This window comes from Sphaerodactylus townsendi, linkage group LG11 (genome assembly GCF_021028975.2).
Source record: "Sphaerodactylus townsendi isolate TG3544 linkage group LG11, MPM_Stown_v2.3, whole genome shotgun sequence".
Classification (NCBI taxonomy): domain Eukaryota; kingdom Metazoa; phylum Chordata; class Lepidosauria; order Squamata; family Sphaerodactylidae; genus Sphaerodactylus; species Sphaerodactylus townsendi.
This window is the reverse complement of record NC_059435.1, coordinates 22,592,938-22,608,633: the sequence shown is the minus strand read 5'-3', so window position 1 is coordinate 22,608,633 and position 15,696 is coordinate 22,592,938. Positions and strand designations below refer to the sequence as shown.

The 15,696-nt window shown below is 39.2% G+C and overlaps 1 protein-coding gene across 3 annotated transcripts in view; it reads left to right on the top strand.

Moving 5' to 3' along the window:
- Positions 1–15,696, top strand: part of BBS9 (Bardet-Biedl syndrome 9) — a 231,032-nt gene that overhangs the window by 127,133 nt on the left and 88,203 nt on the right. For all 3 annotated transcript variants that reach the window (XM_048510716.1, XM_048510714.1, XM_048510715.1), the window contains one exon: positions 5,468–5,578. In XM_048510716.1, the coding sequence (XP_048366673.1) occupies positions 5,468–5,578 (111 nt within the window). The remainder of the gene's footprint in view (positions 1–5,467; positions 5,579–15,696) is intronic.

Sequence of the window (15,696 nt, the reverse complement as noted above, 5' to 3'; positions counted from 1 at the left end):
CGTTGCAAATTTATTCCAGAAAAGGTCCACAGTTTATCCCTCAGAACCATTGAGTCATTACTGTTATAACGTGGTGTTAGATTTTCCAGGAAAATGACAATGCCCACAATTTGCATTCTGTGATGGAAGGTATACAAAATTAGAGACTGGGAAGACCGTTAAGCTTTGTCCTTGAGTGTCTTGCAATGTAAAACACTTACATTTCTTCTTCTTTTTATAATTTAAAAATTGTTCTAGGGTTTTTTGTTTTGGTTATTGCAATATGTTTAAAACGTTGCATTGGGCGTCTTTTATGAAATGGTTATTATCCTTATAAAATATAGACATGTTTTAATTGTGTGCCTTTTTAAAGATATGTGTCTCTTTCGTGAAGTAAGCCACAAAATGTGGTTGGTGTTGAGCACAGTAAGCAAAAATAAACAAGAGGGGCTCCCGTTTCTTCCTATGAGCAAAGTTCACAATTGCTTGGTTGTAATTTTATGAACGTTATAAGCTATCAAATAGTTCTGCTGACCACAGCTTGCTTGCTGGATTTATCACAACTGATAAAAAGATCTGTGGTGTCAAACAAGAATTTAGCTACACAGTGTAGGGGGAAAGAATAGGTCATAATACAATAACATATCCTGGATGCTGTCTTTGCCAACTATTAATAGGGGAAATTCATTTTATGAATCACTATTTACAGACTTACATCTGGAGAACTTTTCAACTTGAATGTTTTCCAAACTGCCAGATTTATGTGCCAATCTTTTTTCTTTATTTCTAACTGTCTTGCTCTTGTTCTTGGTACAGTTTCTTTAAGTAATAGTCGGCTGATGCAAATAATGATGCCCTGTGTTTTCAGCCCTTTGAGTGGGTTGCTAGAATTTCTTCTTAACTAGAAAGCAATGTAAAATACTGGAAAAGAAAGCATTATATGTAATCACATGGTCAGGGATAGCCATGGTGGAGGGTTTTGAAGGCTAACATACTTTGAGTTACAGGACTGGAAGCAAGACCCATTTTGAATTTGTTAGAAGGAAAAATGTGACCAACTCCTTATTCCACATCATTATTTCATTTCAATTTGGTCTTTAGTCACTACATATACAGTATTAGAATGTCTAAACAATACTTTCCAGAACATTGGAGCCTGATTGCACTAATGCTGTTCACTTATGCAAGGTGATCCACTTTAAATGAGATATTCTCTGTGTGCAACTTCACGTTGCTGTGTTTTTCTCCCACTCCTGATGGTCACGCCCAAATTGGGCCACAGTAGGAGACTGTCATGTTAACAGTTTAAGCTATATACTTGCTGTCCTTATCCTTTGGAAGAAAACCATGGCTTCTATATATCTAGTCAGTTATGCTGCTTGTTTGGAAAATAGTAGTGAACAGTTGTACGATGTCATAATTTTCTCACAACTGCTTGCAGAACTATGCAATTTTTAGATGTGGGAGCTGAATCAGATGAAACAGCTACACGATCCAGTTAATGTCATGCCAAATTGCTGTAAAGCCAGGGTAGGGGTGATTTAAGGTACCTGGGGTGGGTGGAAGGTTGCTATATCCATTAGTAACCTTTAAGTTTAAAGTATAGGGCAGTGGTGGCGAACCTTTGGCACTCCAGATGTTATGGACTACAATTCCCATCAGCCCCTACAATTGGCCATGCTGGCAGGGGCTGATGGGAATTGTAGTCCATAACATCTGGAGTGCCAAAGGTTCGCCACCACAGGTATAGGGGTTTGGTAGCAACTCAGTTCTGTCACTGTCCTGTCTAGTTTGGTTTTAGTTCACTGTGCTGAAAAAAAGAATCACACATGTTGAGAGGGAGTGGATTTTCCCAGAAGCTCCATTATTAAACTCAGAAATTGTTTTGCTTAGTTCTCTAAAATAGAATTTCTGCAGTGATCTTTTCCATTCTGTTTTTAGACGTGTGATGTGTTTGTGCGATTTTTGAATCATCTCTTGTGTTTGTGCGATTTTTGAATCATCTCTTGCATAACAACCATTGAGAAGCAATAAGGCAGCAACTTTTGAAGTGCAGGCAGAAGCCACATAAAATGACTTGCTCACACCCAAGAAAAATGAACATTCAGACACACCCATAAAGAGAATTGGCTACTTTTGATTCAGTGAAAGGCATTCAAAGATGTGCAGATGATGAAGTACGTGATTGAATAAAATGAGAAACTGAGATTAAATCTGTCCCTTTACTAGCAGTTTCTAAATGTTTCCTTTATGAGTGGGTGGTTTCAGGATACCCTAAAGTTGGAACTGTATGTTTATGGCACAGCCATCAGTTTTTGCCCCCCTCGTCTCTGCACTAGTAAGCTTTGATCACCTCACAACATACATTCATATATGCTTACACTTGGGTAAGGTCAAATTGCACATGCACATTGTTTTCTATAAGACTCTTTATAGCAGTTAGCCACTCTACAAAATGCACACGGTGCATATGATTTGTAGAGCCAGTTTATTCAAAGCAATGCCTGTGACTACCAGAGGGTGGTGTTGAAAGTGAGTGAAAGTAACCACCGTTCCTCACCCTTAACTTTTCAGTGCTGTTACTGGAAGAATATTTTTGATATTTGGAGCAGGCATACATGCTGTGTTGTCAACTCAAATGCAAAAATAAACACCCTCAACACATCTGAAAGGCAGTTGTGTCTATAATATTTATAGCAGAGCTGTCTAAAAATTCTCAAGGATGGGGGTTAATACTTCCTTGATGCCCCTCCTGCATATTTTAAGGGGACGTTATAAGCTATCAAATAGTTCTGCTGACCAACTTCATGATCTTCCATGAAGGATTAGAAAACAGGAATAAAGAAGGAATTGGCCATAGTTAAAATTGAGGCTAAGTATTGTAAGGAGGGCAAGGGGGTTAAAAGAACCTTGACTCTGGCTTATTTTTTTTCCTTCTCAAAGATGTAAAGTTTCTAGCATGTTAGACTGAAGAATAATGGAATAGATGGGCTGGAGATGAAAAATCAACAGTTTTCAGTTAACATTTTGCTTTCATTTTCAAGTCCATATGAATATTTCTCTCTCTTTTTTTTTTTTTAAAAAAGCCTTTCTTTTAATTGTTTATAAGGAAAGTAAGACAATGGAAAATGACTCCTCTAATACTGGTACATTTTGACAGTGTCAGTTGACAAGTAAATCTTAACACACCTGGGATCAAAACCAAAATCAGGATGTCGTTCTTCCTTCCAGCCAATAGCATGAGGTGCCTAAGCAGGGCAAGGTGACATTTTTTTTGACAGCGATTAAGTTACCTCAACTGGAAAGTTGTGCGGATGCCTAATGAAATAGTTTGGTATAAAAGGTATTAATTTTCAAGACTATATTTAACCTTGGGGATTTCGGTTTTCAAAATAAACTTTGAGAATTTTTTAGTTCTGTGGAGAAACCTTATACGTGCTAACGGAGTACGTGACATTTTACTGAATTTCAGTGTTACAAAATCCTGCCTAAGGGGTTATTTGTATGGATTTTAATGGCTTGTTATGTTCACAAAATTTGATTTTATCTGAGACACAAGGATTAAATAAGATTAAAGGAAAGGTTTTTTTCCTTAAAAAAAAAGTGTTTTACAGCAGAGACTTGTATGCAGCTGGCTGTTTGAAATGTGTGACATAGGACTTGATAATGTTATTTGTCAGGTTCATATAGCAACTTTTATTTCATATAGCTGATTTTTTTTAAAGCATCCCATGAAAAATTGAGGCCCAGTCATCAAGCGTCCGTTATTAGCAGTCTCCCCACTGCCCCATCAATTGTTACCACAGCTTCGAAGAACTGTTCTCAGCACTGCTCAAGACCAAAGCCTCGAAGCAATCCAGTGAGAGGCTTCACCTAACAAAATAATAATTTTCGCTTTGTTGAAACAATTGAATAAAGTTCAAAATTGTCAGTCGCAATTTTATAACATTTACGTGCCTTTCCGATTGCAGAAAGTGAAGGCACAACACTTTCAACTGGGAAAAGAAATGCTTTACACCAACCGTCCCTCTAAGGCAGTGGTTCTCAACCTTCCTAATGCCGCAACGCTTTAATACAGTTCCTCATGTGTGGTGACCCCCATAATTTTATCTGATACACCCCATAGGGTTGGCGCGATGATGTCATCACATTTTCTGATGGTCTTAGGTGACCCCTGTGAGAGGGTCGTTCGACCCCCAAAGGGCACAGGTTGAGAACCACTGCTCTAAGGCCTCCTTCCTACTGCAATTTTTTGACACTTCAACTAGATATAGATGGCAACCATAATCCTCCCTAAATCTTGTACTTTTTACCTGTGTCCATCTGTATTTTACTCTGTCATGCCAACAAAGGTTTTGTATTGTTGCTTCCTTATTACTGTGCAGAAGCTCACTCTCGCTGAGTGGAACTGAGCCACCTGCAAGAACTCCCCTGCCGGGCAGCCACCCAATCTCCATGGCACCAATATGTTGCCTGTGCGGACACATGGGTATTAGGGAATGTTGCGTTTGTAGAGCTTCTCCTGCAATTGCGTAGCTACGGTTTTGCTTCCATGTATATTGAAAAGTATTGTCTTTTTGTTTTATATGGACTTATCTACCTTTGGGTCCCTAGAAAGTGTTTTCATTGGAGCTATAATCTATTGAGGTGAGCAGTGGAGGCCCTACTCAGAATTTATTTCCATGTTTGTACAGGCAGAGCAATTGTTAGAGTTCTGGGTTCAAACTTGTCTCTGCCTTCAAAGTAGCTGAGTGACCGTAGGCCAGTCACACACACATTCATCCCCTGTCCCTCCCTTCTTTCAACCTACCTCACAGGGTTGTTGGGAAGATAAAATGGAAGAGGAGAGGGAACAATGTAGGTCACCATGAACTCCATGGAAGAAGGGTGGTATAAAGCAAGCAAGCAAAAAGTTTATTGTATTGGCCATAGGCCTTCACAATCTTTTCATATACAGAACAATACAACCCCATGAACATAGCAAAACGGGGGAAAACAACAACAAATGTACCCCAATAGCTAAAATCCTGCAAGATGGGCTAAATGTCCTACGGTAAACTTTAAGCAATGATAAAACAGATGGCCATAAAAGCAAAATGATATAACACCACTTTGCAATGTATTGTCGAAGGCTTTCACGGCCGGAATCACTGGGGTACTGTGTGGTTTCCAGGCTGTATGGCCGTGTTCTAGCAGCATTCTCTCCTGACGTTTCGCCTGCATCTGTGGCTGGCATCTTCAGAGGATCCTCTGAAGATGCCAGCCACAGATGCAGGTGAAATGTCAGGAGAGAATGCTGCTAGAACACGGCCATACAGCCCGGAAACCACACAGCACCCCACCACTTTGCAATATTTAACCTAATTTTCCTTGCAGCATATATGTGAATAGCACAGCTCAATTAGATGCATACGGATCAATGTCCGACAGTCGCTGTCTTTTTTTAAAAAAATCCTCTTTAAAACATAATATTCTGTTTGCAACTTAGGAAGCTGCACTACCATCGCTGAATCTGATTTGGAGGAAAGACCAGCCTCTCAGGACACTACAACAATGTTTACCAACCACAAGCACCTCACCAAGCAAAAGGCAGAAGCTGGTAAGAGAAGGAAAGTGTTTTATTATAGTAAAGACAAGGAAAAAACGTGTTTGCGGTATTGTTCATAACGATCAAGTTCCTCACTAACAAATTATTTGCTTTACGAAACTGGGCCTATTACTGAATCTCTCAGAACTTGTAGGTTTGTTTCCTTTCCTTTCAAAATGCAAGGTAGGAGTATACGAATATGCTGTTGCCCCCCTGAGCTGTGTCAGGAGGAGGTTGCAAGGATAGGTCTGGGCACCCTACAAACTGTTCTACTCACTGCAGACAAGGCAGCTGAAGGCTACAAAACTGACCAATCTCTTTGAGCGGAAAAGCATGCAGAAGTGAAAGTGAGGATCAATTGACTGACTTTTTTTTCACTGCTGGGCTTAGATATGCTCAAATACCAGTTGAACAACGAATTTGAATTTGCAGACATGAAGTAGAGGATCTACCTCATTATGTATTGAACTGCCCCCTGTACGCAGAGCCTAGGGCTAAGTTTCTGCATAGTTTTATATCTCTGTCCCAGGTATATTCTGAATCAGACAAAATATAACTTCTCCTTCCAGATTTGGATCCTTACATATCCTATAGCCGTGGTGGCGACCCTTTGGCACTCCAGATGTTATGGACTACAATTCCCATCAGTCCCTTCCAACATGGCCAATTGGCCATGCTGGAAGGGGCTGATGGGAATTGTAGTCCATAACATCTGGAGTGCCAAAGGTTCGCCACCACTGTCCTATAGGGTTGGCCTTTTCGCCTTGGCAGCCTCAAAGATTCGTTCCAAGAATGCATGAAAGTAAACGATTAAATCAAAAGCTGTATAGGATATGTCTGAATGCAATTTAGACATATTGGAAGGGACCTAGTGTCCACATAATTGTGAGGGATTGTGAGGGACCTAGTTCCACATAATTGATTTTCGTCGTAAATTTTTAATCTGTATATTAAGATGGATTAGATGTTTTAATGTAGTAATATTGTAATGGCCTATGGCTCTACAATAAAGTTGACTTGACTTGACTGGTGCCGGCTGATGAAAGTCGAGTCACTTATGTTTGTGACAGATACAAAAATAGCGTTACTACGTTAGATATAAACTACACTGTTAATGACACAATGTCTGGAAAGACTACATGCGCTCTTGGGAGCTATGATACAGTATTAACTTAAGATGAAGAAGTGAAATGGGGCAAACTCATTATGGTTTGATAAAATTTCCCATGATATTTTTTTCATGTTATATTCTGAGTCATAGCCTTGTCTCCGGTTCATTGTCTGGAGGATCCCGAATGTCCTTTAGGAATCGCTAATTCTGTCCTTGTTCACAGCTTATCAGAAATGTGTCCTTCTTAACTTTCATATTTAGACAGCTGTTACTCAATTCACATGAACATTAAAGGGAATATGTTGGAAATTTGCTTATGGAAAACAAAAATGAATTATCTAACCAGATAATGGGGATCTGGGAATTTTGCAATATTTAGACGTAAATTAGATGCAATTCCTTGAACCAGTTCATATATTCTGTGCCTTGATGATAGTTCATAAACATTGTGATACAGTTATGAAGCTACACTGATTTTCAACAAAACCCAAATGCCAGCATTAAAATGTGGGCTGCCCCTGCCCAGTGGTGAAATAATTTTAGATAATGATTGCTTTGTCTGTTGTATGTTGTCTGGGTTGTGTGGCTGTGGTCTGGTAGTTTTTGCTCCTAACATTTTCCCCGCACCTACGCCTGACATCTTCAGTAGCATGTCACGATAAGATGCGTTTCTCACCATGCCACAGTTTGGAGAGAATGTATAGTGGGATATATATTTTGTCCACCTCACAGGTGGGATGGGTGATGAGGCATATTTGCATATATCTGGGTGGAATTTATTTGCCATAGTTGTATTTTCAGTTGCATTTGAATTTGGAGCTGCACTTGCAACTGTGCATTAGCATGTGATAAATTGATTAAATAATTTTGCCTTGTACCAGTACCTCAATATAGATGATTTTTTACAATACTGAAGGAAACGTCAAGGTAACCTACATGTTAATAAGCAAAAATCACTGCATGATGACAAGGGTATTTTCTTGTTCTGTTTTTCAACCACACAAAAATCAGTGCAGTTAGCAAGCCCTTGTAGCTAACAGCATACACAACTGGATGATCCACAAAAACAATGCAGTACCTGATCTGGAACATGAGGATGATCATATTGGCTACATTCATTTTCAGAAATATTGCAAATGCCTTTTTTTTTGTGACGCTAGCAATCACTGCTGCTCACCCAACCCACCCACCGCTTGCCTGGCCTGCCCACTGCTCACCCAGCCTACTCGCTGCTTGCCTGGTCCACTTTCCGCCCACCCAGGGGGAAGGCACAGTTTTTTGGGGGGAGGGCACTGTTTTGGGGGTCAGAGGGTGCAATTTCAGAACTTTTTCCCAGGTGCAAATTTTTGAAAGTATGCCACTGTCAGCACATTGCTAAAAAAAAAACTTGGCAGGCACCAGGAGAGGTGTCAGTGGCCACCGGGGTACCCATGGGAACCATGTTAGAGACTCCTTCTGAAAGTTTTACAAAATGGATAACTTCCTTTTTGGTTCCCAAATTGGAAGTACTGCAAGCCTCTGTGTGCCTGTGCTTAATTGATTTTGGGAAAGTCTTCAGCAAAATCTGGAGGAAAGGGTGTGTTTTGGAATTGGAAACAAAAACTTTCTGTTTGAGTAGGTATTAAACAGGAGAACAACTAAGTAGTATAGTTTCCTGTGCTGAATTTTAATTAACTTTCTTTAAATATACCCTTTTTTATAATCACAGTATATTTGTTTCACATAACTTGTTTTCATTAACTTTGATGCTTTAGAATATGATGGGATTTATGTGTAAGCTTTAAAAAAAAATACTGAAACATTGTAGTGCTGTGAACTTGTCTGTCACCTTTTTTGCCTTTGAAAATGTGCTTGTTTGGCAACTTTCCAAGTATCAAAGTGTGAACCAGCAATCTGTCTAAAATGGTCTGTGAATGAATTCTCCTCTTTTCCTTTTTGCTTTTTAAAATAATTTTTCATTTAAGTTTATTGGTGCCTTCAATGACGAGCCTTTACAATTGACGTCCTTCTTATTCCTACGGCAGTTGTAGTGTGATATAAAACATGCCAGCCATCCCATTTTCGTCTTCATTCATATGTGCAATGTCCCAAGGAGTTAAAAAGTTTGTATTCAGATCCATACATTTCAGAGCAGCTGCTTTGAACTTTCAAGATGTTTCACATGAAAGGGTGCTTGAGAATAATGTGTACAAAGGATTGTTTCATCTTTACAACATGTATACAAAACATTTCTTTTTTATTAATGGAGCTATCATTGAAAACATGGTTTTAAGAATTTTCATATGCTGATTATTTGCTTTCCGTAATTGAATCTAGACTCCAGCCCCATTTCTATAGACTCTGATACAAAAATACAAAAAATCATTTCAGTTCATCATAAAATGCACTTTTGCTATCTCTGAAGGGTATGGTAATATGTGACCCAGCATTTTTAATACCTACACCTTCGCCTTCCCAATGGCAATTTCTGTAGTCACACTAGAATTTTTTTCAGCTGTCATAATCATAAGAAGCATTTCTAGTTATTAGCTATTAATTTTTTTTAGTTATTATATGTTTTTACAATTTTATATAATGTTGTTATTATATGATGGAAGCTGCCCTGAGCCCCTGAGGGGAAGGGCAACATACAAACATAACAACAAAAACAGCAATAAATAAATAATAAATAAATAATAAACTCCCCTCGTGAATACCCCCTTGTCATGATCAAGGATAAGAAAGTGACCATCATTGACCTAACAATACCTGGGGACAGCAGCGTTGGTGAAAAGGTCACTAAATATCATCATTTGAAAATTGAGATCCAGAAACTATGGCACAAACCAGTTGAGGTCGTCTGAGTGGTAATCAGCACCCCGAGTGCCATTATGAAAACACTAGGGCTGCACTTGAAACACCTTCAAATTGACAAAATCAACATCTGTCAGATTCAACAGGCAACCCTGCTGAGATCTGCACAATACTAGGTCAACACATGACAACATCCTAGGCCTTTGGGTGGGGCTCAAATTGTCATGAAAGGCCAACAGCCAACTAAAGAACTGTTGGCTGTGATATTAAACAAAATTGAATAATGCGTGAATGTTCTAGATCAAGTGCTGCTCCATGAATGTATTGTCTCTAGGCACAATCGTGGCACATTCTGTGGAAATTATCTAAACTACCTGGATTATGTTTAATATCTGAATATCTTGTCAATGATAATAGTGTCAATCTCTGACTTTTCCTTGAAGGTGGTAGAGTTCAGTTCATGGGTTTAAGCAAACATTTTCTCTTTAAGATCAGTTATTTAAGTAAAGGACCTGTTTACTATGATTAAAATATTATGGTAGCTTGCGGGTATTCCGCCTGTAGGTAGGGTAGTGCCTCGTTATTTGAATGAAGCACTATAATCTACAGTGCTTCCCCAAGCTAGATCCATATTGATGTGGAATACTGCCACTGAGATATTTTGTTTCACTGAAGGCCTTAACATCTTTAGCTGTGTATTGAAGATCATGTAGTACTGTAACTAAAAGAATGAGCTATCATCTGGAAGTTCCACATTTTAAAAAATTTCATCTCTGCCAAGGACTCATAAGCTGTTGGGTCTCAGCCTCAGATGTCTCCCTCAACCTCCCGCCGCCCTGCCCTGTCCGACAACAGTAGTTTAAGAATACTGGCCTGCTTTGCTGGGATGCTGTAAGGATCACAAAAAGCAATGTGTGAACAGTGTTTTAAGTGCTGAAAAATGCTATATAAATGCTAGAGCAGTGGTTCTCAACCTGTGGGTCACGACCCCTTTGGGGGTCGAACAACCCTTTCACAGGGGTCACCTCAGACTCTCTGCATCCGTGTTCTCCATCTGTAAAATAAATGTTAGGGTTGGGGGTCACCACAACATGAGGAACTTTATTAAAGGGTCGTGGCATTAGGAAGGTTGAGAACCACTGTGCTAGAGAGTGCAATTTTGTAAAGAACTGCTGCCTTAGTGCCTATACTCTGTTTCACATAAAGATGTTAACTCGGTCAGTTGAGGTGCAGCAGTTGAGAAAATTGTATGCTTCCACATTAGAATATAGTCCTGAATGAATATGAGACTTATTCATTTTTATGCACTGTCTTTGTCAACACCTTTATTTTTGTCTGTTATTGAACATGGTACTTTGATACAATAAAGATGTTCTTGTTAACCTTTTATGGACTTTTTTCTGCTAACAAGCAACATTGAAAAACCATCACCAGAGAATCAGATAAGCTGTTGCTTATCAATTAATTTATAAATGATAAATTTCTTGAATATCTCAGTAAGACATCCATATTGATGTTTTTTTGAATATATGAACATAAATATAAATAATTGTCTTAAAAGGTAAATGATAAATCTACGGCGTAAGTAACTGTTTGGCAGCCTTGTTAACTGTAGAAATGGACATATGGTTAAGATCTAAAAGAGCAGGACTTATGATTTGTTATAAAAATACTGTGTTTTTACAATTCTTCTGAGCATGCTCCCAAACAGATTTCAGCATCCTACTGTATTTAATGAGCCTTACTCCCAGGAAAGCGTTTGTGGGATTGCACAGTCAATGATTTTAGCAGAATGTCTTCAGCTTTACAGCACTGAATAGGACCTTCTGTGGGATTTTGCCCAGCGAGCCTCAAAAGATATCATTCTTTCCCCTCCTTTCTTACTATTTCCTGTGGTTGACTAGCATTCAAACTGACATTTTAAAATGAAATTTGGCAGCTTTTGAGTTTATAAGATAGATACAGAAAATAGAATTAAACTATATTTAAAGATTGATGAAGTCCAGATTTGGACTGAACTTTAATATACCATGCTTTTGTCCCAAATAACATGCCTTTGCCCGATAGGATAGCTTTGTGTGGGACCTTATGATATTTTAGATAAACAACAGCTTCGTAATATTATCTGAGGTTTTTCCCATTTTTGAAACAGTCCCAGGAACATTTAGATTGCAGTTTTAATATAAAAAGCTATGCACCTCACTTCTTTCCAAAATCAAGCTTGCTGTTATTCAGACCCCCACTTGAGTAAGACAAAGTAAAACATAGCTTTCCAAAAGCTCCAGCTTCATTGCTTTTCAACTACATTTTGGTCATACCTTGCCATTTAAGGCACTTCTTTCACTGTGTAATCCTATTCACTCTGAGGCCATTTATTTCACTGGGAAGTCTGCAGTAGCTTAGTCCTGCTGGTTAAGTTTAAATTGGTAGAGCAATTAGAAAATTCAAACACCTGCTAAATGTTGGTTATGCCAAAAAGGAAAGCTAGTTGTTTGGGCTAAAGACTTTCAAAAGCATTAAATGAATGGTTAGTTGGGGGATCATAGTGTAGTGTCATAAACCTTGAAGTTGTTTTGTCCTTTCTGGTGCATATATTTACAATCTGGATCTTAGTATCCAGTAAGTAAAATCAGGGAGAGAGCTAAGTATGTATGTGATGCCATAAAGTCCACCTGCGAAAACTTCCATTTCCTCTAGGGCAGGGGTGGCCAAGTATGATGCTCCATGCTGGCAGGGGCTGATGGGAATTGTAGTCCATGAACATCTGGAGCACCATAGGTTGGCCACCCCTACTCTAGGGGAACTGACTTATGCAGTCTGCAGACCAACTGTAATTTTGGGAGTTGTAATTGCAGGCTCCCCCTTAAGGTTTGTAACTCTTGTAACTGCAGAGGATTGCTCGGTAAGACTCTATGTTTTGGGTGAGTTATACCAAACGATGTGGCTGTGTAATGTTGCAAGACAGGATGCTAAACAAGTTTTTATTTTAAATAGATGGGCTGTGAGACAAAGTCAGGTAAAGCCAAAGCTGCTCTGTTGCACATGGAAGGTGTCTACGGCTCACAGAAGGGTAGTTTTACTCCGTGTGCTAGAACGGTGCCTAGCAAGAATGAAACTGAATCCAAAATTGGTCTTCTGTTGCACAAAAAAAGTTATGCAAGCTTTTGCATAAGTGGAGTATGAGCAATTTAGCTTTAAAAGAGTTCTTTGTTGAACTTGCAGTTATTTTCCTTCTATTCGTAGGATCCATCTGAACCACCATTGTTGCTGGAAAGTTAAGTTTTGAGCTAAGAAAAAAAAGTGTACAAATCATTTCCTTTTTAATATTTTGTCTAGAATCCAGGTATTCAATCATGGATTTCTTTAGATCCAATCAGATTTGGATTATTTTTAAAAGTTTAAAATCCCATCAAACCCACCTAAACTGAGTCTCAGGATCCTGACCACTGTATGTGATTCTGTGGGGGGTGTAATTTAATTATTTTACCATATTTTTTTCATCCATTGAGGAAATAAATTCAAAATGTAGGAGATATTTGTACACTGCAAGTTCCTGTGAAGCTTTGTTGCAAAGATGCCAACTATGTGGTGGTCTGACTTGCTATTCTGGTACTGATAAAATGAGCTTTCCTACATGAAATATTAGCTCTCTTGTATATATTTCCCCCTTACTATGTTCAATTATCTTAATGCACATTGTAAATGACACTGATTCATGAGCTTAGAGTGGGCAGATGTTCAAAGACCTACATCAGGAAGATATCTGGGTACAAAACCCCAGTTGACTGCATAATTAATTAACTTTACCATACCGCTACATAGCTCTTGACAGAAGTCAGGGATTAGACTAAAGGGAGAAATTCTCTTTCTCTTCTAGCTGTTCACTTTAGATAGGTAAGATGACTGCATGGGTTTAGACTTGCTAAAAGAGTATTCAAAGTATTCATATATTTATGGAACTTCTGGCATGAAAGAAGAGCAGAGCGTAATTGTCCAACGGGAAGAGAACAAGTAATTTAGTAACTTGAATTCTGAAGTAGGAGATGCAAGCCTCAATTAGAGTTTCTTTTTAATTTGGTTTCTAGATTAATTTGGCTCCGTTAGATCACATCTGCCATGATAAAACTGCTACAGATAAAAGGAGAACAAAGTAAACTGCTCCTCGTGTACCTACCACAGGTCTCTTCCATATTTTTGTTTATTTGTTTCAGATTTCCTCCCAACCGAATGCCCTGCAGCAGCTAACTGCTCAAGTGTAAGACTTGCGGAAATATTTAGCAGTATTCCTTCCTTCAGGGACTGCTGTTGAAAGGCAGCTTCCCTTTTTGAGATGGAGTTGGGGGCAGAATTGGTTTCTGCGGTTGGGGGCAGAATTGGTTTCTGTGGTTTAATTGCCCCCATTGTTATTCTGGAGAAGCACCCACATGTCCATTTAGTTCAGTGGTTCTCAACCTGTGGGTCGGGACCCCTTTGGGGGTCGAACGACCCTTTCACAGGGGTCGCCTAAGACTCTTTGCATCAGTGTTCTCCATCTGTAAAATGGATAAATGTTAGGGTTGGGGGTCACCTCAACATGAGGAACTGTATTAAAGGGTCGCGGCATTAGGAAGGTTGAGAACCACTGATTTAGTTGACTGGGGCCGGCAATCTGGGCAGTTTATCCTACTGCTTCTTATCAATAAGTGTGTTAAATATCAAAACTTCACGGTTTTCTTTTGCAGTTGATAGTCAGGAGAATGTTTTGCCAGAAGATTACTGCGCAGGTGTTCGGTAAGTTAGGATGGAAAAAAAGAAGATCTCCCTCCAGCAACTTTTAAAAATTCACATATGGATTGGGAAAAAATACTTCTCCGTTATTTCATTAAATATTTTGTCATTCAAGCATCTTGGCCTTAATCTGTCTTGTTGTCTGCAGTTGGAATTGTTATGAGGAATTTGCCAACAAGTGTAGTACTTTAGCAGAAGATGTGTCAATGCTGCTGTGTTGCAATTTGATGTCTCCTCTTTACTTCCATAGCAATTTATAAAAATCAGTCTAATGTCAATGTTACTACAGCCCTGCAAGGGAGTGTAGCCTCTTAGTAAGATATTCAGGTTTTGCACCAAAAAAGTGACATGCAAATAAATAGGATGATCTGTAGTAAGAGAAAATTGAGATGGGCTTACATACAAGGAGCAGAAGAACGTCAGATTTTACTGAGTCACCATTATATCCGTTATAGCTATGTAAGGATTTCAGTAAGCAGAATTACATCGGAATCCTGAAGAACATTGAAGATAATCAAAACGTCATGGAAATCCTTGGCGGGTGGAGGTATTAATTATCTATGAGAAAGAGTTAAGTAAGCACTTCCATTGAAATCAATATGACTTAGTGGTGTGACCCAGTTTACCTTTTGAGTTGTTGGCATTTTCTACCCATGCTTATTCTTCCCATGTTACTTGAGTAGGACTGTAGAGGCAGGGGCAGTAGCAAGCATATAGAACTCAAGCTAATGTTTAAAATGCCCATTGCTTGTAAATCTATCCTAGATTTTTACTATGGCAACCTCATGGAGGAGAGCAGGATGGTATAGTGGTTAAACTATCAGACTAGGACCTGGGAAACCCAGGTTCAAACCCCCACTTGCACCATGAAAGCTTGCTGAACCAGTCACATTTTGGACCTTCCAAGGAATACCAAAGTCGTGTTGCAGAGGCAGCCAATGGCAGATTGTCTCCAAACATCTCTTGCCTTGAAAATCTCATAGGGTTGTCATAAGTCAGCGGTGACTTGATGGCAAAAACAAAACAAAAAACATTGTTGAAGGCTTTCACGGCCCGATTCAAGTGGTTGTGGTGGGTTTTCTGGGCTGTGTGGCTGTGGTCTGGTGGATCTTGTTCCTAACGTTTTGCCTGCATCTGTGGCTGGCATCTTCTGAGGTGTATCACAGAGAGAAGTCTGTTATACACTATGTCCAGTGAAAAGGGAATGTTTTAGTGGGGCATAAATTGTCATGTCCCCAGGTGGGGAACCAATCAGTAAATGTTTGGGTGGAACTTGCTATGCAAATGTGTGGTTGACAGTAGTAGGTTGCTGCTGCAGGGAATGTAAATGTGAATCACTCCCTCGACTGAATGCAAATGTGAATCACGCCCTGCAGGGAATGCAAATGTGAATCATTCTCTGGACTGAAAAACTGCACCTACAAAATAAGGAGCAGCAGTGGCATAGTGGTTAAGAGCA